The 26,684-nt window shown below is 39.2% G+C and overlaps 1 protein-coding gene across 4 annotated transcripts in view; it reads left to right on the top strand.

Moving 5' to 3' along the window:
• LOC124612308 (mesoderm induction early response protein 1) overlaps positions 1-26,684 on the top strand; it is a 204,232-nt gene that overhangs the window by 80,327 nt on the left and 97,221 nt on the right. For 2 of the 4 annotated variants that reach the window (XM_047140428.1, XM_047140429.1), the window contains exon 3: positions 1,700-1,861. The exons of the other annotated variants lie outside the window; for them this stretch is intronic. In XM_047140428.1, coding sequence (XP_046996384.1) covers positions 1,700-1,861 — 162 coding nt within the window. The remainder of the gene's footprint in view (positions 1-1,699; positions 1,862-26,684) is intronic. 4 annotated transcript variants of the gene reach the window in all.

The raw sequence follows: 26,684 nt of genomic DNA, 5'->3' as shown, positions 1-26,684 counted from the left end.
GATATTCATAGTGATGTTGAACCATTCTGATATTTTTATAGCAGGCAGTTGTTCAATAAAACACCTGTGTCTGCCTATTGATGATGCTGAGAAAAGTTTCATGTGTTTGTGGCATACGAGTTGGTTTCACAAGTAGTTTATAAACTCCTTTTGACACATCTACATATGTTTTTCACTTCTCCTGTAATGGAAATACAACTTTTGTGATGTCCATGCTTTCCCTTTTCAACGCTTCAATTATTTTTATCACTTTTTTCTGTGTCTCTAATCACACTTTTTTTATTTTTTTTATTTTTTTTAGTTATTTCCTAACATTTCAAGGACAATTTGATGACATTTAATAACAGAGAATTATTTTTATGTGCTACTTGTTAAATGAAACTGCTTATCTGTGCATTGTGTGGCTTATGCCATACATATACCAGAAACTACTGGTATCGTAAGAATTCACAAGTAGTAGTGACTGAGATTAGTGCAGAGGAGACAAAATGCATATATACATATAGTTTCTGAAATGGCTTTAAGCATCTCAGTGCTGACGTTTGTCAACATTGTAACTATAATTTCTCAACATGTATTTAGTCTTCTATTTTGATATCCAGTTTACTTCTTCTACCCCCCCCCCCACCCCCCCCCCCCCCACCTACTCCCCTCCGTCACACACACACACACACATACACACACACACACACACACACACACACACACACCAGTTTACTTCCTCTACCCCCCCCCCCCCCCCACTCCCCTCCGTCTCACACACACACACACACACACACACACACACACACACACACAACATAACCAATTGCACTAATTAAATTTGAGTTTGGTAACAATAATTCATACACCTTACTATCCTGCACATAATACCATTGTAATACCTCTTGCTGTTTCACCACTGGATCATAATGCCATTTGGTGTTTAACTACAATTATACTTCTCTGGATGGGGAACAAAAACCAGCCAGCAACTTCACCAATCAGTTCAGTTTAATTTGAAAGCAGAAATATATTTCAATTCTGTGTATTTATCTTGTTTCCTCATGTTAAAGTCTGTCATTTCTATGTTCCAACTCATTTTGAAACTCCACCGTATGATTTTTTCCTGAAGGTAGCTCAGCATCAGCATTAGTGTTAACAATCAAACCTAAAAACATTTATGCAGTATGGAAATGCCCTGAATTATTTATAAATTAAATGCAAATAAACCTGCTACTATATGAGGCCTGTTTTTCAGTGGCTGGTGTAGTTTTGTCTGTAGTGTACAAATTTAGAACTAATTATTAGTTGTTATACTCTTACATGCTCCTGATTTTATTATAAATGCTTTCCTCCTTCCTGTATAAACATTTTTCATAATTTACACATTGCTGCATTGTCTGGTGGATGGTTTTGATTAGATTATAGCACTGTACTTCTTCAGTCTTGGTTGACTGCATTTTATCTATGTGTTGTAAGAATATTAACTGTGAAGCCATTACATCTTTTTATATTTTAAAAGACACATTCTTCTGCAGTGATTGATTACCATTGTCCTCAAGCTTAACCTTATTCATATAACTTCCCAGGTGTCAGAGCTTTCATTCGCACATAGTGGCATATTTAGAAAATTTTCCTGTGGTGCATGAATTGTTTTTGAAGTAGGCTTCATGTCAGCTTCAGTGCAATGCAAGGGAGAAGTATGGTTATATTCCAGGGCAGAAGACTGCACCCAGCCTGGTTGCACTCGACACTGAGTTTACACCAACTGTGGAGATGATGGTGGATGATTATGATGATGAAAGAACACTTGATGAAGAAGAAGCATTAGAAGCAACAGAGGATCCAGCCACAGAACTATCCACACTACAAAGAGAGGGTAGGTATGACGGAATCAGCATTGGGGGTGGGGGGAGGAGGAATGGAATACGATGGCTATGGATTTAGAACATCTGATTGATTAAACACTGTTCCTAATCGTGCCGATCCACAGTCTTTTCTGAAACTCTGTTGAATAGTGCACCAAAAGCTTTATCATCCCCCCACTCTAAGCCTTCGTTAGATTTCTTTCATATCTATTGCAGCAGTAAGTTAGAAACTAATTTGTGATTTTATTTCATGAGAAAGCCAATAGAGAAATAAATCATGGAAGGAGTAAAAGTAACCACTCATCATACAGCTGAGGCATTGAGGTTCAAGAGAGACATAAAGAACACAGAAATAATTGCTAGGATTTCAATGTTCTTCCCTGAAGCTGACTAGCAACACCGCACACATATACATGCATGGCTAAATTATCCCAGCATTGCAGCCCAACAGGCATGGGAGGTGTTATGTGGAGTAGGGCTGTCACCAAATTCACCCCAACGTAACAACTTACACTAGTCATACTGCACCACTGAGACAAAGCTCGAGTTCCCATAATACCAGAACTTGCAGCACTTGAAGATGGCTTGGTCAGTTGTGGGAATATTGTGAATAAAATGGAAATAACAACTCGGCAGAAAACCTGGAAACACACTGTTAAATCGTTATTCAGTCACAATGTAACCAGTTTTCCCACTATAGTTTGTTTGTTTTGTGTGTGTTTGTGTGTGTGTGTGTGTGTGTGTGTTTTCTGTTCCTCTTGACCACTCAATATCTGAACTATATGATGAATTGCTATACATTTACTCCTTCCATAATCTGTATTCTGCCAAAACTTAACAGTATCATACTAGTAAAGAAAAAAAAAGCTGTGTGGAGCAAAAAAGGAGGTCACAGAGTTGATAATATACGTTGTGTAGGAACACACATGATTAAAATGGCCTCCAGGTCCAAAACAGTGGGGAGAGAAGGAAAGAACTTGTTACATTGAGTGGAAATGAATTTATAGTTTTGATTATGACATGTAATTTGTTTTATTGTTGGTCTGGGTTGACAAAACATTGCACTGACACCAGGCCTCGTATGTCTCATTAGAATTCTTCAAAATATCTTCTCTAGCCCTGGTAATGGGTCAGTACATTAGCACTTATGAGTATATCTTTTGCCTTGAGTCCATTTACTCTGCTGGATAATTGTTTTGCTTGTCTAGTATTTTGCTTCATATTTTTCAATTTCATTGATTTGCAACAATACCCAACTGTAAATTTTTGTTAATGCATTGAAATTTAGTGCATTATGTCGCACCACCCCTCCCCGACCTATGTGAATGAAATTATGTAGTGATGGAGGTACTTTACTAGAACTGATTAATTTTACAGGCAGCTAGTAGGAGTCATTGTATTAGTACTCCTTTGATGTTTAATCTGCACTGTACCAACTGTACAACTGTCATTTCATTTGAGATGGAATTATGCTTTAAGGTATTATTATCTGCTATTATTAGGTAGGTATTATTATTTTCTATAACCACTGACTATTAAGAATAAGGTGGGACATATAGTTCTTATTGCAATATAATCCTTCAAGAAGTCTCTTCAATGTTTGTTTGTTTTTTTTAAGTTACAGACATAGATTTATACAACTCACATTTTATTTTTCATACACACACTTCAGACATGAGGTTCTCTTCACAGATCAAGGTCATACGATGGAGTAAGTGTATTTCTGCACAAAGATATAGGACCAATCATTAGTGCCAATTTTTTTCAACATTAGAAATTGAACCACTCACAAAACAGTCATGAATGTGAATAACACATACTTTTGAAATGGAACTAACATTATAAACAGAATGAACATGTAAAAAAGTCCTAAATCTATGCAACACATATGTACACAAGTTGTATGAAATGAAATGGTGCAATAATACTGTGATTTTCCTGCTGTAAGTCAAAATTCACAACAGCTCAGTTAGGGGTGGCCTTTCTTATTTTGTCATTGTTTATGGAACTGGGCTGCACTGAGATGAAGATTATCATAGCCAGTGACTGGGGAACACAGTTTCCGCCATTCTTTTTGCTTTATCATTTAGTTTAACACCTACTCGAAATGATTAACTTTGTAATCATACATATATTTTTATAATTGATTTCAGTGTCAATTATTTGTTTGTACGCCATTTTTTTTATGAGCGTTTACTGTTGGAAGATAAAGGAAAAGGCAATGAAAGGTTGTGTCTGTTTCTAATGACAGTAAACCAACACAAAACATATCTATGAACAAATTTCAAAATATCAGTGAAGAACTCTAAACTGTATTAAAAGAGTATGTTCACCCTAAACTTTCCTTTCCTTTTTTGGGGGGAGGGGGGGGGGGATACAAATCTTCTTGAATTTCATATGCAGTTGGCAATTAATGAAAGAAAAACTGAAGCGAAGAGTAATTTAACAAGAACAACACCTGGAGGATGACATATCCAAACACAAAACAACAGAAACCAGATTTAGCACCCACTTTTTATTACCAGGAAATTGATTTGAATCAAAGAAAGTAGAAACCCTGTGATAATGGTTACTGGTAGACCCATATAATTTGGTTGTGGAGTTGGAAAGAGATTTGTCTTCGACTCACCAAGGCTACTCTAACCACAGTATAGCAGATACCTACAGTTTAGTGTGAAATGTACCTGCACACTGCTATATGTGGACAAAGCGAAGTTTCCATCAGCTTATGGAGAGTGCAGTTCAAGTTTGTTACACCCACACAGGAAAGCCACACATAAGTGAAATAATCGGTTGTAACAGTTATACAAGATGGGATATTGTGTGCCACCTCAGCAGTACTGTTGGGTTAGTTACTTATATTGACAGTGTTTTGTACGCTGCAACAGCAGAGATTATCGAAAGGTGATTACATGTGAATACACCCCAATCCTCTCCGTTTCTCTTCAAACAAGTTATTGCTAATCATCAATGTGGCCCTGAGCTGCTTTGAGCACCTCTTGTTCCTTCAAGGCAAGCTATCCAACTGGCCTTGGTGTGTGTGTGTGTGTGTGTGCGTGTGTGTGTGTGTGTGTGTGCACGCGCACTGGTTTTTGGGATTTTAAATATCAGTGAAGATACATTTTATGAGATGTTTGTGTTATTCACTTTTTTGTTGTACTGATTTATTCTTTTGTGAGGCATGGGAGCACAGGATATATACACCTCAGAACAACCAGGAAACCTGGGAATTTTTTTAGATTTTCGGGAGTTTTTCATTAAATTTTTGTAATTTTGACTGGTAAGAACAGGTAACTGTAATAGAGAATTTTACTTTAGCCCAATACTGCAGAATAATACTGCAGCAGTAAAACATAAATGAGAGAACAACACCAAAATAAAATTTTAGTTGCAAAGAATAGCCATTTACAACAACAAAACACAGCTCTCATACAAAAGTGTCTGCCGAATGTAAAATGTGTCAAAGATTATCCAATACTTCGTAACAACAAACTGCTTCCAGTGTCTTTCTCGTGGGCCTCATTTCAATGAGCTTGATGTTACAACTGTTACATTTGTAACAGGTCACGGGAAATATTGCGAATGGTGGTTTGAGAAGCATTACTATCAATGTAGATTTACATTTACGCGAAATGTATTATGTTATGTGTAAGAATATGTGATGTATTTATTAAATCATGGAGCATTAGACTCTCATTCGAAACTTAATGCTTAGGACCAACCAAGTAGAAAAATTTCAGTCCCAGAAGACCAGCCATTTATGCTGTTGTTTAATATTATACTGGCACATTTGTGTCTGATAAATCTTAAAGGGTAACACACATTAAAGAAGACCAAGTTTCAAGGTTAGTTTTCATATTTATTTCAGTTCTTTCATAGATTACAAATTTTGCAATAACGATAGCAAAAAGTGCAAATATAGAAAAGCGCAAATCGAGTTCTTGAGCAATTGCATGCGTAATTTGCTTTTCTATGGAAAAGTCAAAACACTCAATAAAATGCGTATTTAGTCAGGTAACCCATGAAATGTTTGGTACACAGCAGTGAAATTTACAACTGTGCTGGTCAGAAATATTCAACTGCTGCAATTTAAGCTGTGTTCTTAGGACCATACCTAATTGCACCCTCGGGAAAAAGGAAAAAAATCTCTTGATGACCAATATTATATGTGAAACATAAGCTTTTCTTGTAGATATGCTGTATGTATATTAATTGAAACCATTAACTTTTCCTGTTTGTGTGCTCTAACTACTTAACAGTGATGTTGCTATTGGCTGACTACATCATGTGTCCAGTGTTCTGAATGTCTAGTATCATTGGCTGCTGAGATCACTTGACATGAACTATGTGCAGTGTAATTGTTGCCGTATGCCAAAGACCTTTCCAATTCCCCCCTCCCCCCCCCCCCCCCCCCCCCCCTAAAGTACCAGGAAGTTCTGTGCCGTTTTATAAAACCATAACCATTCAAAGGATTGATGAGTTTTACATCTCTGAGGGAAAGCATATTGTCACTTAATGTGGAAAAATGTACTCTCAGCAGTTTATCTACTTGTGTATCCTTAAGCGGCCTGTCATTCACAGGTCAGAAGATAACAATTTTATGTGGCTGAAACAGGCAATGTATGAATAATTCTCTTATTGCATATGGAAATAAATAAAAAAGTAAAGTAAAAACAGTGTGTGACCAGTCATAGAATTGAAAAGCAGTGTTTAATATCATGGCATTGATTACAATAGTGAATGTCTACGTCCCCATGGAGGAAGCAGATGAAGATGCAAAGGATATATTTTATGCCAAATTCGAAGAAGAAATTGGTAAAATTCAAAGGCAAAATGTGAAAATAATACTTGGGAGACCTGAATGCAAAAATAATATGGAAGAGTGGAAACATTTAAATATTTAGATTCTGTAATAACGGAGGACAATAAAGTAGCATTAAAAATTCAAGAAAGGATAGCAAGTGGAAATAGTTGCCTTGCAGAATGTATTTAATTCCAGAAATGTTAGTAAGAATACAAAAATCAAAATATATACGAACATATTAAAACCTATAGTAATATATGGATCAGAAGGCTGGCTATTGACATTAAAGGAGGAGAACTAGTTATTGAGATGGGAAAGAAAGATACTTAGAAGGATTTTTGGAGCAGTGAGAGAGTAATATGGCTGGTGAGTAAGGACAAATGTAGAACTACAAAGACTGAACAGATGGAAATGTTGTTAAAACTAAGCAGGGAAGAATAGGAGGGGCAGGACATGTACAGAGAAAGCCAGAAACCCCGAGTGTCAAGAAAGTTTTCATGGGAAAACCTGACGGGAGAAGAAGAGGTAGGCCCAGGAAAATGTGGCTGGACGAAATGGAAGAAGATCTAAAGGGCATAGGAATAAGAAATTGGAGAAGGAAGGCGATGGACAGAGAAGAATGGAGGCAGGTGATACAGGAGGCCAAGGTTCAAGGACTGTAGAGCCAACCAAGAAGAAGAAGAAGAAGAAGAAGAAGAAGAAGAAGGCAAAGAACCATTCAAAGGATTGACAAGTTTTACATCTCTGATGGAAAGTATATTGTCACTTAACATGGAAAAATGTACTCTCCACAGTTTTTCTACGTATGTGTCCTGAAGTGGCTTGTCATTCACAGGTCAGAAGATAACAAACAGCCATGCATGAATAATACTCTTATTGCATATGGAAATAAAAAAAAGTAAAGTAAAAACAGAGTGTGACCAGTCATAGAATTGAAAAGCAATGTTTAATATCATGGCATTGATTGGCAGCCATGTCCAGGATAACATTGGAAAATGATCTCACTTCCTGCACCATCAGAAACTCCACCCATAAAGAATGTTTTCATAAGGAATCAGTAGCAATTTTTGTTTCATTCTATGGAACCTGTCCTCATCCCAAAGCTCAGTTTGAATACCGCTTTTCTTTATTAGGTATTAGTATGTTGCCGTTGGTGGGGAGGCTTGCGTGCCTCAGCGATACAGATGGCCGTACCGTAGGTGCAACCACAACGGAGGGGTATCTGTTGAGAGGCCAGACAAACATGTGGTTCCTGAAGAGGGGCAGCAGCCTTTTCAGTAGTTGCAGGGGCAACAGTCTGGATGATTGACTGATCTGGCCTTGTAACATTAACCAAAACGGCCTTGCTGTGCTGGTACTGCGAACGGCTGAAAGCAAGGGGAAACTACAGCCGTAATTTCTCCTGAGGACATGCAGCTTTACTGTATGATTAAATGATGATGGCGTCCTTTTGGGTAAAATATTCCGGAGGTAAAATAGTCCCCCATTCGGATCTCCGGGCGGGGACTACTCAAGAGGACGTCGTTATCAGGAGAAAGAAAACTGGCATTCTACGGATCGGAGCATGGAATGCCAGATCCCTTAATCTGGCAGGTAGGTTAGAAAATTTAAAAAGGGAAATTGATAGGTTAAAGTTAGATATAGTGGGAATTAGTGAAGTTCGGTGGCAGGAGGAACAAGACTTTTGGTCAGGTGATTACAGGGTTATAAATACAAAATCAAATAGGGGTAATGCAGGAGTAGGTTTAATAATGAATAAAAAAATAGGAGTGCGGGTTAGCTACTACAAACAGCATAGTGAACGCATTATTGTGGCCAAGATAGACACAGAGCCCATGCCTACTACAGTAGTACAAGTTTATATGCCAACTAGCTCTGCAGATGATGAAGAAATTGATGAAATGTATGACGAGATAAAAGAAATTATTCAGGTAGTGAAGGGAGACGAAAATTTAATAGTCGTGGGTGACTGGAATTCGTCAGTAGGAAAAGGGAGAGAAGGAAACATAGTTGGTGAATATGGATTGGGGGGAAGAAATGAAAGAGGAAGCCGCCTTGTAGAATTTTGCACAGAGCATAACTTAATCGTAGCTAACACTTGGTTCAAGAATCATGAAAGAAGGTTGTATACCTGGAAGAATCCTGGAGATACTAAAAGGTATCAGACAGATTACATAATGGTAAGACAGAGATTTAGGAACCAGGTTTTAAATTGTAAGACATTTCCAGGGGCAGATGTGGATTCTGACCACAATCTATTGGTTATGAACTGCAGATTGAAACTGAAGAAACAGCAGAAAGGCGGGAATTTAAGGAGATGGGACCTGGATAAACTGAAAGAACCAGAGGTTGTACAGAGTTTCAGGGAGAGCATAAGGGAACAATTGACAGGAATGGGGGAAAGAAATACAGTAGAAGAAGAATGGGTAGCTCTGAGGGATGAAGTAGTGAAGGCAGCAGAGGATCAAGTAGGTAAAAAGACGAGGGCTAATAGAAATCCTTGGGTAACAGAAGAAATATTGAATTTAATTGATGAAAGGAGAAAATATAAAAATGCAGTAAATGAAGCAGGCAAAAAGGAATACAAATGTCTCAAAAATGAGATCGACAGGAAATGCAAAATGACTAAGCAGGGATGGCTAGAGGACAAATGTAAGGATGTGGAGGCTTGTCTCACTAGGGGTAAGATAGATACTGCATACAGGAAAATTAAAGAGACCTTTGGAGAGAAGAGAACCACTTGTATGAATATCAAGAGCTCAGATGGCAACCCACTTCTAAGCAAAGAAGGGAAGGCAGAAAGGTGGAAGGAGTATATAGAGGATTTATACAAGGGCGATGTACTTGAGGACAATATTATGGAAATGGAAGAGGATGTAGATGAAGATGAAATGGGAGATAAGATACTGTGTGAAGAGTTTGAGAGAGCACTGAAAGACCTGAGTCAAAACAAGGCCCCGGGAGTAGACAACATTCCATTAGAACTACTGATGGCCTTGGGAGAGCCAGTCATGACAAAACTCTACCATCTGGTGAGCAAGATGTATGAGACAGGCGAAATTCCCTCAGACTTCAAGAAGAATATAATAATTCCAATCCCAAAGAAAGCAGGTGTTGACAGATGTGAAAATTACCGAACTATCAGTTTAACAAGTCACAGCTGCAAAATACTAACGCGAATTCTTTACGGACGAATGGAAAAACTGGTAGAAGCGGACCTCGGGGAAGATCAGTTTGGATTCTGTAGAAATGTTGGAACACGTGAGGCAATACTAACCTTACGACTTATCTTAGAAGAAAGATTAAGAAAAGGCAAACCTACGTTTCTAGCATTTGTAGACTTAGAGAAAGCTTTTGACAACGTTAACTGGAATACTCTCTTTCAAATTCTGAAGGTGGCAGGGGTAAAATACAGGGAGCGAAAGACTATTTACAATTTGTACAGAAACCAGATGGCAGTTATAAGAATCGAGGGGCATGAAAGGGAAGCAGTGGTTGGGAAAGGAGTGAGACAGGGTTGTAGCCTCTCCCCGATGTTATTCAATCTGTATATTGAGCAAGCAGTAAAGGAAACAAAAGAAAAGTTCGGAGTAGGTATTAAAATTCATGGAGAAGAAGTAAAAACTTTGAGGTTCGCCGAGGACATTGTAATTCTGTCAGAGACAGCAAAGGACTTGGAAGAGCAGTTGAACGGAATGGACAGTGTCTTGAAAGGAGACTATAAGATGAACATCAACAAAAGCAAAACGAGGATAATGGAATGTAGTCAAATTAAATCGGGTGATGTTGAGGGTATTAGATTAGGAAATGACACACTTAAAGTAGTAAAGGAGTTTTGCTATTTGGGGAGCAAAATAACTGATGATGGTCGAAGTAGAGAGGATATAAAATGTAGACTGGCAATGGCAAGGAAATCGTTTCTGAAGAAGAGAAATTTGTTAACATCGAGTATAGATTTAAGTGACAGGAAGTCGTTTCTGAAAGTATTTGTATGGAGTGTAGCCATGTATGGAAGTGAAACATGGACGATAACCAGTTTGGACAAGAAGAGAATAGAAGCTTTCGAAATGTGGTGCTACAGAAGGATGCTGAAGATAAGGTGGGTAGATCACGTAACTAATGAGGAGGTATTGAATAGGATTGGGGAGAAGAGAAGTTTGTGGCACAACTTGACTAGAAGAAGGGATAGGTTGGTAGGACATGTTTTGAGGCATCAAGGGATCACAAATATAGCATTGGAGGGCAGCGTGGAGGGTAAAAATCGTAGAGGGAGACCAAGCGATCAATACACTAAGCAGATTCAGAAGGATGTAGGTTGCAGTAGGTACTGGGAGATGAAGAAGCTTGCACAGGATAGAGTAGCATGGAGAGCTGCATCAAACCAGTCTGAGGACTGAAGACCACAACAACAACAACAACATGTTGGAGTGTCATCATTCAACCAGTGAACTGAATTATTATGTTATTGGGAGTCCAAACCATTGTGCAATGAGCATTGTCACTGACACTAATCATTATTAGAGGTGGAAGACGTGATAAAAGGCCGAAAAATATCTATTTATTTATCTATGACTATACGGGGATTAAACCATGGCTCTGCAGATAAATCGTCTAACCAAGTGAGCTAATAGTCTCTTTTAAACCGCAGCGGTAAATGTGAATCCCAAAAAAAAGCTTCCAAATTGCAACTATTACTCATGGTCAGATGATCACTATCTTGTCACAGCAATTCTGTAGCAAGTCCTAACAGACATCTTAATGAGTTGTACCTGGCTCATAGGGCTCATCACAATTTAAACAAGGGGTGTCTAACCTTTTGCCAGCTGTTGTGGCCGTGTGGCTCTAGGCGCTACAGTCTGGAACCGAGCGACCGCTACAGTCGCAGGTTCGAATCCTGCCTCGGACATGGATGTGTGTGATGTCCTTAGATTGGTTAGGTTTAATTAGTTCTAAGTTCTAGGCGACTGATGACCTCAGAAGTTAAGTCGCATAGTGCTCAGAGCCATTTGAACCATTTGTCTAACCTTTTAGCTTACCTGGGCCACATTGGAAGAAGACAAGTGCCTTTGGGCTGCACATAATGTGCTTAACGTTAACAATAACTTCTGGAGGAAAACAGAATGTGGGATGAACCAATGAGAGAAGACCATCATGGGACATTAGTTTCAAATTGAAAATATTCAGTTTATTATGACTTCACATGAACAGAATCTTGTGGACTCACTTTTTTTTTGTCTGGCCTTGTTATAGAGCTCAGTTCTTGGCATGCAGTGAAACTGTCTTTGGGCTGCAAGCAGGCTGTGGTTTGGACACCCCTGATCTCAACCTTTCTTTGTTGACCTCCTTTGATGGCAAGGTGGTCTTTATAGAACATAATGCTCCCTTGTAATTCTTTCTTTGTTTTAAAACTATATTGGTATTAATCATTCTTTTGTTTAATGGGAGAACCATCTTTATATGGGTTTGGCTTTATCTGTGCAGTCGTAATTCTTCTTGTATTCCTTGCAGTCATTTGTCAAGACTCTCACATTTGTAGTGCTTCTACCAGTGTTGATGTATGTGAATCAGGTAACTCTTTAGAATGATGAAAAACATATTCATCTATTTTTCCAAGATTAGATATTCTGGAAAATCTTCTCAGTAGCTGAATTTCCTTAAATGGTTCAACATCTTTTTGTTAAGACTGAACTCTTCTTTTCTATTTTCATATGTTGTTACGTCTTGTAAATTATACTTATTTGAGTAGTAGCAGGTTTGAATTTAACATCTTGTTACCCTGTTTCTGTCACTTCATCCTCTTATTCATTTGTGAATGGAATAAATAGTTCTGATCTTTTCGATGATAAGAATTGATTGACTTTACTGAAACGTTTTAAACTAGTTCCTCGTTGAAAAAGACTCCCTTTGAATTTAGTAACCTCCAGTGACTAGGTTCAAATAAATTGTATGGTGTACTTTCTTCACAGTATCCCACATGTAGAAATTTAGTGTTTTTTTCCCCCCCTGCTAATGACCTTTGAAATTTAGATATGTACTTTATTTGCTACCAACTATTCTTGGGTGTGAAGATCTGGTAACTTTCCTGACCATACTTCCTCAGGCATAATTTTGTTCAGAGACTTTGTAAGTGATCTGTTGGAAAGAGGCTCTGCTCTGGAGACTGCTTCTGTGCAGAACTTCTTCGGTATCTTAGATTTGAATGGTCTTGTTAGGACAATTTCATTACATCATTTTGTTGTGAGTTGTGAGATACAGTTGTCTGATTCCTTCTTTCAGAAAATTTGTCAATTTTACATTTAACTCCTCGTTTCCATTGTGTAAGTTTCAAATCCTCTTTCCAGTTTTCAACAAGTTTCTCAAAAGTTCTAATGATCAAAAAACCTTTATTGAGTAATTATGGATTAGAGTCAGGAAGTACCTAGCTGTTCCAATTGATGCATTATACATTGATCCACACACATCTGAATGAACTAATTCCAATAGGCTTGTCAGCTTGAGAGGTAGCATGCTGGAAAGGAACTCTGGTCCGCTTATTTCCTTAATATTTTACACTTGGTTGTTGACAGCCATTATATGCTTGTTATCTGTGGCCAAAAAGAATCGTCATTATATTAGATCGTTGGTGCCGCAGCCAGCATCATTTGGTGACAATATCAGCATTGCCTCAGCTGGTCAATTTGGCAGTCAATCTAATTCATGCATTCCATTGACAAGAGATGCTGTGACAACAAGAGTCTTCACAGTATCACACATATGAGAGCCTCAGTGCATCCTGTACTTTAATTCTTCTCTTAGTACTGTTTGTAAGAGTATCAGTTTGTGTATTAATTCTTTCTACAGTATATTCCCATTGTGGCTGCAATAACTTTTGAACTGGTCATTGCCTTGGGTGAGTAATTAAATTTGTACAAGCACTTTGAAATATGTGTAGATGCACGAGTCTTACGTAGCAGTGTGTTGTATTGGCAAATCCTGATGCTGGTGCCATGAAGTGTGTCACAGCTTCTGCTGCTTTAGCCAATGGCATTTGGCTTTGCTCTGACACTTCTTTGATTTCAGTCATTCTACACTTTAAGCTGAAGAGTTGCAGTACCAGATGATTATTTTCAGAAAATGTCACCCATTACCTCTTTCAGTGACTGTTTCTTAATTGATTCTCCCTTGGTTGAAATACTTGAATTTTCCAAATTCATAATCATTAGCTTGTGCTCATCAGGGAGCTCAGCATTTGCAATGGAACAGTCCCATTTGTCTTTACTTAAGAACTTAAACCATGCAACTTGTTGCAAGTAGAAATGATCTTTGACGTGTCATTTTCCATAGATGAGCAGCTTTGTACTTGTGTTGTCAGAAGCGTTCTCAGCAAGCCTATTCTATATGAAACCCAGAATCTTCGTAGACTTCTCTGTTTAGCCCATGGTTCCTTTGCATATGCAATATTCTGGACATACCTGTAAACCGACAGATGAACGAATAAAATTACTTTTGCTCTTGCAGCACGTATCTGCATTTCAGCCACAATTTCCCCACAGTTGTTCATGTTGCAGGTACATCATCATTGCAAACTGCCACTTATTATAATTCTCTCTTCTTGTTAGTCAGCTCCAAGATACCCCACAATGTTCTCATTTGTGTGTGAATTGTAAAATTTCAATAATACACATTTTTGTTTTAGTAAACTGTGCTACATTTAATTTAATTACAGCAGGATGATGAATCCTGGGTCCATAACCTATGGCTCAGGGACAGTTTCAGTGTAGTAAATATTAATTTATAAATGCTCCATGCTGTGAAGGAACGTAAAGCAACACTCGAAACTTATGCATTGTAAAGAGCAAAGTGAACATAGCAGCCTATGTAATTTACGGAAGGTAAAACTAGAGTCAAGCATAAATTTAACTTTCAGTAACTTCGGTGTCTTGCAGTAAAATAATAATAATAATAATAATTTCTAGTTCAGAAAGGGGCTCTACAGTTTAACATAAATTTCATACTGTGTGTCATTCCTCGTGAATCGTCACATCATTAAAAGGTGAAGGTAGGGTTAAAGGCAGACTGATAATTCCGGGATTCAATACCTCAACCTGTAGGTTTCCAGGCATGCAATTTACTGCTGGACAACAAAGTCTAACTCTTCCAGAGAAATATGTTTGTTTAGTAACTTGTAACTTATTCAGTTCAAAGGAATGTTATATTTGCCTCTGTTATGAAACTAAACACTGTTTACTGTTTGTATTACTGTGTAAGAGGTTAGCATGACCTCATATTTAAATACATGCTTTGTTAAATACCCATAAACTGATTTTTTTATATTATTATAATTTTTTATATTATTACAATATACAGAATGAATGAAGTATGGAATATGTAACAAACTAAAATAATCTGCCGAGTGTAAGATTTCAGTGGAATTCTTATCTAGAAAATTATGCTGAATAGTTGGATAAGGTAGTTTTATTCTTAATTGCAACTTCTGTCATTTTGTGAAGCCCACTGATGTATACTGTAACATATTCCTCTTATAGTAGTAGTTGGTTCTGTTATTTTACTGCAGAGATAACTATGATCTCTCTTCCGATATTTGCTACTAAATCAAATTTTTGTCTTCTTCTTCCTCTTCTTCTTCTTCCTCCTTCCACTTCCTGTGTTAAAATCACTGGCATAACAAACATAAATAAATGTTGTGGCAATAAATTCATTGATGAAATCATTTTCCAACGAAAGATTTTTATTGTAGTGATGCTGTTACGTATCTCTGAGTATCATTGTATATTTTCTGTACCATATTTTGTGCGTGCGTGTGCGTGCGCATGCGTATGCGTCTTGTGAGTAACTGAGAGTGTGAATGTGTTTTCAAAACTTACATAACTTTCATTGCTATGTACAAGGGAAGATAAGAAAGTAATGCACAATAACTATGTTAAAAAAAGTTTAATAGGTAAGAAAAAAAAAAAAAAAAAAAAAAAAAAAAAAAAAAAAAAAAATCGCGAATGGACTTATATCTTTTGCTACATAGTCACCAATGTTCTCCCATCGCGGTACCAGTTTCAATATGCATTGTTTATAGAAGCCCATGCGGTTGGAGTATAGCCTTCTGCAGACTGATGATTTCACTTCTGCATCTGTCACAAGACGTTGGCTGACCAGGAATTTCTTCGTGGGGCCAAACAAATGAAAGTCAGATGGTGCTAGATATGGATTGTATGGTGGATGCTGGAGCACGTTACACCCAAATTTGGCGATTTTCTTAGGAACAGGAGCAGCAACATGAGGGCAATAATTGTCATGAAGAAGTTTGACACTGTCAGCATTAATGTTGTGGTGTTTGTCAGTAAGGGCACAAAATAACTTAACCAAAGTAGGCTGCACCATTCACAGTGGGCCCATGTTCAGCCAAGTCCTCCAATAACACACCATACATATCTCAGAACACTGTCACAAGCACTTTCCTAGCAGATTGAGTCACTGAATTTTTTTTATACTGGGGAACCAGCATGTTTCCACTCCATAGAGGCTTGCTTGGTTTCAGGCACATAGTGGTATGCCCACAACTCATCATCAGTGATGATTTCTTTGAGAAAGTTTTGTCCTACTGCAGCTTAATGTGTTTAGTGATCTAAGATTGTCATCATTTGCTGGCCCTTATGGTTGTTTGTCAGGTTCTTAGGCAGCCAGCAAGCAGTAACTATACAAAATTTCAGTATCATACACTGCACCATAGGAAATGTTGAACTGCTGCTATAAGGTTCGCGGTTGTATGTGCTGGTTGTTCAAAATTGCTGCCTCAATGGCTTTGACACTCTGCACAGTTGCAGCTGTTATCAGCCACCTGGAGCACGATGAATCAGTAAGGTTTGTGTGATCCTCTTCAAAGAAAGCATGCCACTTTGAGACGTTGCTATGGTACATGCAATCCTCCCCATGCACGCCCTACATGCCCCTGTGAATTTCACTCAGTTTATGCCCTTTGGCCCACTGATATTGAATACCTCTTTACTGATCTTCACAAGTTGATGACAGTAACGTGCGTGCCATGTTTGTTTCATAGTTAACGTTTCTGTCGCTAGAGCTGCATGTGGAAACAACATACCCTCTTGACGCAAGCTTCAAACTGCAATGTCGTGAAACAACATTCCAGCTGCAGTACCAGAGAAGAAACAAATTATTGTGCGTTCCTTCCCGATCTTCCCTTCTATTATTCAGTCATGATACTCCATTTTCTGAAGAAGAAATAATAGATCGTTAAATTTCAAGTTTTAAATTATATAACAAGTTAAAATTAAATCTGCATGTTGATCCCCCCCCCCCCCCCCCCCCCCTTAAGATGTGCATGTTGTCACGCAAAAAGTACATGCCCATATTATGAAATTTAAAATATTGAACATTCCTGACATAGACACTGGATAAATATTTAAGTCACTAGATGTAAGGCAGCTGCTTTATTGGTGAGTTTCACATATACCCATGTTCAAAATATCGGGAAAAGGCACAAAAATCAAGAGTACTCCAGTAATGGTAGCTGAAAGACAAACAAGAAAATACAATGCAGAGTGCATGAAAGACACATACCGAGTCAGGGAGAAGAACTTCTTACAGACTGTACAGGTTCATGTGAATATGACACATTCCAAAATGTAACTGAGGGCACAAGCTATGACATAATGCCTAATAAAGCAAGGTGGTCTATTGCTGACCCTAGCAGTATTTTATCATAGTGCTGAATGTATGTGAAAAATATACAGGAAGATGTAAAAGAAAGGTCTTACATATGATGAGCCACAGTAACACAGATAAAATATAAAAATATACTAAAAAGGACGCTGAATTGTGAAATGGGGTTTATAAGTTTCATAACGTTCATAATCTAGACTGAAGAGCCAAAGAATCTGGTAAACCTGCCTAATATTGTGTAGGACCCCTGCAAGCACACAGAAGTGCCACAGCACAGTGTGGCATTGACTCGACTAATGTCTGAAGTAGTGCTGGAGGGAGCTGACACCATGAATCCTGCAGAGTTGTCCATATATTGATAAGAATACGAGGGGGTGGAAATCTCTTCTGAACAGCATGTTGCAAGGCATCTCAGATATGCTTAGTAATATTCATGTCTGTGGAGTTTGGTGGCCAGCGGCAGTGTTTAGACTCAGAAGTGTGTTCCCAAAGCCACTCTGCAGCAGTTCTGGGCATGTGGGGTGTCACATTGTCCTGCTGGAATTGACCAAGTTCGTCGGAATGCTTAATGTACATCAATGGATGTAGGCGATCTGACAGGATGCTTACCTATGTTTCACCTGTCAGTCGTATCTACACGTATCGGGGACCATATCACTCCAACTGCAGATGCCCCACACCATTACAGAGCCTCCACCAGCTTGAATAGTCCTCTGCTGAGATGCAGGGTCCACGGGTTCATGAGGTTGTCTCCGTTCCTGTACACGTCTAGTCTGCATGATACAGTTTGAAACGAGACTCATCTGACCAGGCAACATGTTTCCAGCCATCAACAGTCCAGTGTCAGTGTTGATGGCCCCAGGCGAGGTGTAAAGCTTTGCCTCACGCAGTCATCTAGGGTACATGAGTGGGTCTTCAGCTCCGATGATGTTTCGTTGAATGGTTTGCACACTTGACACTTGTTGATGGCCCAGCATTGACATCTGCAGCAATTTGCGGAAGGGTTGCATTTGTCACATTGAATGATTGTCTTCAGTGGTCGTTACTGCCGTTCTTGCAGGATCTTTTTCCAGCTGCAGCGATGTTGGAGATTTGATTTTCTACCGGATTCCTGATATTCACAGTACACCCGTGAAATGGTCATACAGGAAAATCCCCACTTCATTGCTATCTTGGAGATGCTGTGTCCCATCGCTCATGCGCCAACTGTAACACTAAGTTCAAACTCACTTAAATCTTGATAACCTGTCATTGTAGCAGCAGTAACCACTCAAACAACTGTGCCAGACACTTGCTGTCCTATATAGAGATTGCTGACTGCAGTGCCATATTCTGCCTGTTTACATATCTCTGTATCTGAATACGCATGTCTATACCAGTTTCTTTGGCATTTCAGTGTAAATAAATGCTCATATCATATTGCTAAAACAATACAGTATATGTTACTGAAAGTAGGGATGGGAGAGGGGGTGGGATTGAAAGATCAGTGCAGAAGGATAAATTTATTTAATTACAGAGATGATAACAACAAAGTAAAAAAATTGTAAATATATTTAAAACCAAAATTATGTTATAATATATGCAACAATAGTAAGACTAAAATGTGAAATCATCAGAAATACATTGAAATGACGGTGTACGTTTGGCATACGTGCCTGTAAAGAGTTAACAGGCTTACAAATAAATAAAACAGTTTTCTGCTTTTTATTGTAGTTAAGTATAGTATGAAGGAGCAAGAGCTCAAACAACCCATTAGTCATCTGATGTGTTTTAGAAAGATGTACATAGACAAAGCTTGCATATTGCATTATACAAAAGTATGGGGAAATAGACAGAATGGATAAAATAAGGTGATAGCTGCCAAATAAGGTGACACACCTTAATAACAATAGCAAAAACTAAGGAACACTGTATATATACTCTAGTATCAGCAATGGTGACATTGTACCGTAAAGTGCATAACTGACACAGACAAGCATATTATAAAAATAAAAATTGACCAAGAACTAACTAATGTTAACCTAAGCAATTAGCAGTTAGTCAAATATACTGAAGAACCAGCATTTGCTCGTTAACAACTTTAGATGGATTTTTAGATCAGTATATGTGGATTTTCACCTCAAGGATGTCCAGGTTGTGCCCCTTAGGTTCAATTTGCACTTATTTTCAGTATGTGGCCTTCATTTTTAAGATTTGAACCAAGGACACTGTTACTCTTGTAAAATTTTTTTTTTTTTTTTTTGCCATCTGTGTGATGGCATAGAAATAGTCCCGATTTTTTACGGATACTAAAGTCTGTTTTTATATTTGCATTTTTGAAAGAATGTCCTATTTTAATAAAAAATGGCTCAAAATAAGAGAGGAAAGCAAATTTAATTTTTTAAAGTTAAAAAGTAAGTTTGCATTTGAACATTAGACTAGTTTCAATCTACACCAATAATACACTAATAATTTAATCTGTTGTTGCATGGTTATGATAAATATCCATGATCAAATTAGAGCCCTCCCTTGAAATTATCAGTCGATAATGTTGTCTTTGCTACCTTGGTAAAGCACACAAATGTCATCTACATATCTGCAATAAAGTATAAGACTTTTAGTGAAAATAGGAAGAGACCTCACAGTTTTCACTTACTTAACACATAGTTGTGTCAAAGCTCAGTGAGTATAATTATGCAAAATAATTATTCAACTATTATCACCGCTGCCACCACCATGAATTTACTGTAACACTAGCTAATGCTATACCCGTACTACAACCATTTTACTTTCATTGTTGGCATGATGACTAATCCTTGAAGTACAGTTTAATAGTGTATTAACTTGGTCTCCAGAAGATACACACATTTAAGAGTGTGATTAGTTTCGTTATAAGCTCTGTACCAGATTGGTCAACTCTCTCGGATCTTGCAACATGTTGCTATGCCGCCCTCCCCTCCCCCTCCTCACCCTCCACTCTCTCCCTAGGTTGCATGGTGGCAGATCAGAAAGAATTATTTCATTTTTTGCCAAATATCACTTATTCCTCTCAGCCCTGTTATGCTTGTGTCTCTTGACAGTGCCATTAATGCACTGAGTATTCATACATCTGTTGAGCTTCTTTCTTGTTCCCTTGGCTTGGCTATAGACCCTCCTCATTTATACTGTACATGCTGTTGATTATAGTTATGTCTTGCTTTTTATGAGACCAGTGCTGAGAAGTTTTATAATATTAAGAATCTCTTTTACTTTAGACATATACTGGAAATATAGAAGTATCTGGTTCTTAAAACCTGCCTTTGGATAATTTCTGTGTTTCCCAGTGGATGACATTCCAAGTTGACATGATCTGGTGTGTGTATTTCTGTACAGTTGTGACTGGTTGTTGCCATCCAGAGATATAGTGGAATAATCCCCTAAATGGCTCGAGATATGTTAACTGAAGCCCTACATTTACATGAGGAATTCCACCTCTGCTGCCATTTTGCTCATTCTTGTGTTGGGCAAACTCCATGTATTCTGCCATTGAGAAAATATTTAATTTTGTGATTGCATTTAATTCATTCCTGGTTCTCTGAGAATTCTTTGTACTGCTGATTTTCTTAAACCAATGTAGGGCAGCACTTGGTTGTATTTTTAAGTCCTTTAGACACACGCCTATTAATATAGTCAACATATCTCTATACTACTATCCTCTCGGCAGCAGTGGAACTGACCAGCTGTAATTGGTGCACCAAAACTCTAGTCCACAATTATGGTTAATAAGGACTTACAGTAAAGTGTAATTCAAATAATTTTATTTGCAGCACAGCACCATTTTCTTATTACGTATTCTAACTGGGCTCAGCATATCGAATGTTAATTTATGTACATACCTAAATATATTTCACCATAAGCATTTGAAATATTACCTGATTTATTTTGCAGGCAGGTTCCTTATCAGTCTTCATTTAAGTAAAACGTACATTGCCTTTTGTGGTGCCATCTTGAATTATGCCACCTTGCACCTAACATGCAGCATTTCATAGAATTGAGTGGAGTTATTTTTTATCTAATTTTTACTGTAGGAATGTGCTAGAAGTAGAAAGTTGAGAGTGATTTGAATTATGACTCAAACTGTTTGTCCTGATTGGCAGAGACACAGTGGAATATGCCAAAACAAACAACCTACTCACAAGAGAAGTTTGTGGCTATAGTTTTTGGTGTTGCATCTTTCAATGGATCAGCTTCAGGGCAATGAGGGATGCAAGTGATGGCTATCAGGCACTATTGGTATCCTTATGTTGATAAACATCCAATTATGTCAAAATGGATACCCTCATATTGCTGACTCATTATGAAACGAATCTGTAATGTGCTGAGTTACATAGCTGTGCTGGCAATCATTGCTCTGGCAGACAAGTGCCTTGCAATCTGAATATTTGACCGGACTAATGCCTTTTTCACTAGTTGTGAGGCAGCCCTTGTACCTGATGAGGGAGGTAGTGGAGAGAGGAAATCGCTGGCTGGTAGAGATCTGCTAAGTCGAATAGACCACAGGTGGACCAACTTGATATTGACTTGCTCAATTTGTGAAAATATTTCTCTTGAGTAAATCATCCATTTTTTCTGGAATACAATCATTTGTCATAACATCTACTGATTGCTGTCCCATTTGGATAATTCCTTTGTGGTGTTTTTTAAAGAGTGTATTTCTTGGAAAGAATGTCTTCTTCTCTTCAGAAATTTCCATTTGAGTTCCAGGAACGTTTCTATCTTACTCACATGTTGATCAGACCTAACCAGTAACAAATCTAGTAGCCAATCTCCAAACTTTTTCAATGTCTTCCTTTAATTCCTACCTAGTGAGGATGCCAAACACTCAAGTAGTATTCATGACTAGGTCGCACAAGTGTTCTGTAAGTGGTCTCCTTTATATATGAGCTACACTTCCTGGAATTATCACAATAAATTGAAGTCAACTTGTCGCTCTCCTCTTAACTGACCTTGTGTGCTCATTCCATTTTATGTTGTTTTGCAAAGTTACGTGAATACTTAATCAACAAGTGTGTGTCAATCAGCACATCACTAATACTATATTCGAACATTAAAGGATTGTTTTTCCTGCTCATGTGCATTAACTTACATTTTTCCACATTTAAAGCAAGGTGCCAATCTTCGCAACAAATAGAAATCCTATACAGGTCACCCTGTATCTCCCCCTACACTACGGTGTCGTCAGCAGACAATCACAGATCGCTGCACTCCCTATCCTTCAGATTATTTACATTTATGAAGAACTAGGGTGGTCCTATCATACTTCCCTGGGCCATTCCTGATAATACCTTTGTCTCTGATAACAATCCGTCCAGGACAACGTACTGGGTTATATTATTCCATAAGAAGTCTTCAAGCCACTCACATGTCTGAGAACATATTTGTGTTCTTGCACCTTTGTTAACAGTTTGCAGTATGACACTGTATTTAATGCATTCCAGATAATTTGAAATATGGAATCTGTGCCGCCCTACATCCATATATTGTGTGAGAAAAGGGCAAGCTGAGTTTTGTACAAGCAATGATTTCTAAATCTATATTGATTTGTGAATAGAAACTTTCCACTCTCAAGGAAATTTGTTATATTAAAAATTTATTATATTTTAACTTAAAATAAGCCGGCCGAAGTGGCCGTGCGGTTAAAGGCGCTGCAGTCTGGAACCGCAAGACTGCTACGGTCGCAGGTTCGAATCCTGCCTCGGGCATGGATGTTTGTGATGTCCTTAGGTTAGTTAGGTTTAACTAGTTCTAAGTTCTAGGGGACTAATGACCTCAGCAGTTGAGTCCCATAGTGCTCAGAGCCATTTGAACCATTTTTTTTAACTTAAAATATGCTCGAGGATTGTGCAGCAAATCAGCCTTCAGTTAATTTTATAGGTTCATTCTTTTTCCCTTCTTACACGTTGGAGTCACCTGTGCTTCTTTCCAGTTGCTTTCTGCTGGGCAAGAGATTAATGATAAATTCAAGCTAAGTATGGGACCAGTACTGAGAAGTACTCTCCGTAAAACTGAATTGGTATTCTGTCTCCGCCTGGAGCTTATTTGTCTCCAACTCCTTTAGCTGTTTTTGGACAAAGGGGTGATTTTTTTCTATAACCTCCATATGGGATGAGATGTGTTTTCCTCATCTTAGGGATGTTGACACTGCTGGGCTGCAGCAAAAAATTTTCTTAGATACCAACACATATTCTTCCCAATGGGTGAATGCTTGGCTAAGCTGGAAGAGTGTTGTCATGAAACATATGAGTGGACCACCACTATTGGAGAGCCACGATGTGGTTAGGTAATTCAGCTACTTACGATGCAGTGCTTTCAGAGGACCTGTCCTGTTGTAGATGGTTGAGTCACCCACCTTTGTTACCACAGGCATAGATTATGTGAGGCCATTGTCATGAGTAGTTCTGTGTGACATTGTTGATGTGAAAACTTACATAATGGTGCGAACAGCAGTAAAGCAGGTCACCTGTATAGTAGAGGCCAACATGAACTGGCTTGAAGGAGCGTGAAGATTATCCTCAAGTTATCTTGTGGGACAGAACACAGTAGCAGTAATGTGGTGGCACCAACAGCAGCAGACAGGGGCCAGTAGACTTGCCAGAATGAATGAAATATTCTTCGCCTACCTCAGCATGGCGGATGGCCGACTCACTACACTGCTTGAACAGCAGTGCTCGTATACCAGCTGCTTGGCATTTTTTCTCGGGCAATTTTGAAGAAACTGAGATAGCTTGCAATGAAAAGTAGGAGTTGCTATGAGTGTACATTTGGTGCATGAGAACTGTAGTTAACATATTGAATGTTTTTTTGCATTTGCCAGTACATTTATATTACAAGAGTCCATGGCTGTCAAACCCTTCTGCATTCACTAAAAACCGACAGACTCCCAACAGATATGTCTTAGTTATTGATAAATTAACAGCTTTACTAAAGGCATATCTCGGCAACTTGAGGATTAATGAACAATTTAAACTTCTCTTGTCACCAAGTGACTGACTTGTGCTGGGTCAGACATTCAATTGGTCGAACAACTGTCGTTACTGACTGAAATATCCTCATACTGAGGAATTATCAAAGACGGTTTAAAAGAATAACTTTATTAACAAAATGAAACTCAATTATAATGCCATTGGACGAATATCACAACTACATACAAAAGGAATGTCTCTCCCTTGATGTTGTCTGTGATGTGCCTACACGATGAACTCTAGAGTTGTGTTAGGCGGTGGCATGAAGACCTGGGATGTTACTGGGCTGGTGCTACTGGTGTGTGACAGCTGAAGTGCTGCTGGTTCAGAACAGGGTGAAATGGGCTAGGTCTGACAGGGTGGAGCGTTGAGACAAAACTGCTGGCACAATCAACTGTTAGTGCTGGACAGAACTGTTGATACTGCAGACTTTAGGTGTAGGGCAGAGCTGACTTCGCACGGTTTGGCACCGAGCGAGGTGGCGCAGTGGTTAGACACTGGACTCGCATTCGGGAGGACGACGGTTCAATCCCGCGTCTGGCCATCCTGATTTAGGTTTTCCGTGATTTCCCTAAATCACTCCAGGCAAATGCCGGGATGGTTCCTCTGAAAGGGCACGGCCGACTTCCTTTCACATCCTTCCCTAAACCGATGACCACGCAGTCTGGTCTCCTTGCCCAAACAACCAACCAACCACGGTTTGGCGGTGCCCAAAATGGTCGGGGTGTGGATGGCTATATGTGTGGTTCTGCGAGGGCATGTGACCTGGCGTAGAAAAATAGTGTCCTGCCAACAATGCAACAGTGCTCTCTGCTGCAACAGGCACGCTGTCTGTTAGAGAGGTTGGCACCCCCATACACTGTGAGGTGACATATAACTTCATGGTAGCTGTGTTTTGATGAGTGCCGTTTTTTGCATGTCGTCCTGAGAGAGCAGCTGCCTGCACAGCCTGCCTGCCTGGCGTGTGGATGAACTAACTACCATGTGGATACAACATCCCTCCCCCCTTAAATAGAGAACATACTGCCTTCTCAAAGCCGCGCTGTATGTGTGGGGGCTAGGCCACCCACTAGGTTTATTCAGGCAAGCAGGACTCGGTCTGAGTAGACCCTTACGGCCATAACTGCTCATGGGACTGAGGTGGAAACCTTCAAAATTAACTCCTCCTACTCTTCCTTGTCCCAGCAGAATGGGTGCGTGCTGAGAATGAAAGATAGAAGAACTTAAAACTGTGGAGCCCATCCCATATGGTGAGGCCATAAAGGTGTATGTATATGGCCACACAGCCCCCCACATTAATTATATCCTTTGCTTCTGTTCTTAAAGAGCCAGTTTGGAAGACCAATGCTGCTGCACGCAAGGAGGTTGTTAGTGTCAGAACTAGTATTTGCATTTGTCAGGGCACTTGTGCTGCTGCAGTTACTTCGAAATGCATACCTTGCTAAGAACATCCGAAAAGGCTGCCGGTTATGTAATTACCAGTGCTGTGGAGCTCCCTACTCCTCCAGAGATTCAATCTGGTCCATTATCCAGCAGTGCCACTACCACTTCCTCAACTGTGACTCTGAAGTGTTCCCAGCAAAAAAATCAGTCAGAGGCAAAGAATCAACTGCTGACGAAGAAGGGAAGTAAGCTGTTTTATAATGTTGGTGTCACCCCCTCTGATGTTTCTGACTACTCGTCTCCAGAGCCAGTCGACCTTGATGTCATCCTGGGACACTCATCTCGCCCCAAGACCGATCCTCCCCGGCAGAAAGACCCCCGTGATAAATAGCTCCCATACTACAGTGTAACTTTAATGGATTCTGGACATAAGTGCAGGAACTGAAACTTTTAGTACCGGAACGGCCCCTGTGCTTGTGTCAGCAGGAAACACATTTTAAAATTTGTGATCCCCTGTACTACAGGGTTATACCCTCCATCCCAAGGATGACCTGACTGGGGATAGGGTCGAGGGAGGGGTCGCTGTGTTTGTTGATAATGTGCACCATTCTTCTGTTCTCCCCCTGGATACTGACCTGCAAGCAGTTGAACTGAGTTTCATGTGTGTCAGGGGATCACTTTTTGCTTCCTGCACTCACTTCCATAAGATGTAATGGGCTCTGAGGCTCTCGCAGATCTATAGAAGAACGCCCTGACCATTTCCCCTACTGGGAGGCTTCAGTGCCCATCATGTTTTGTGGGGCTTGACCTCTACTTGCCCTCGGGGTCAGGTTTTAGAACCTCCTAACACCGTACATACTGTACATCCTCAGCATAGGCACTCCCACTTGTTTCTATGCTGCTACTGAGTTGTCCTCAACCATCAACCTCTCTTTCTGCTCTCCAGCCCTCATGGACTGGAAAGTCCGTATGACCTTCATTCGAGTGATCACTTCC

This window comes from Schistocerca americana, chromosome 4, assembly GCF_021461395.2.
Source record: "Schistocerca americana isolate TAMUIC-IGC-003095 chromosome 4, iqSchAmer2.1, whole genome shotgun sequence".
Lineage (NCBI taxonomy): Eukaryota > Metazoa > Arthropoda > Insecta > Orthoptera > Acrididae > Schistocerca > Schistocerca americana.
Note: the sequence above shows the minus strand (reverse complement) of the source record. Positions and strands in the feature narration are given on the sequence as shown.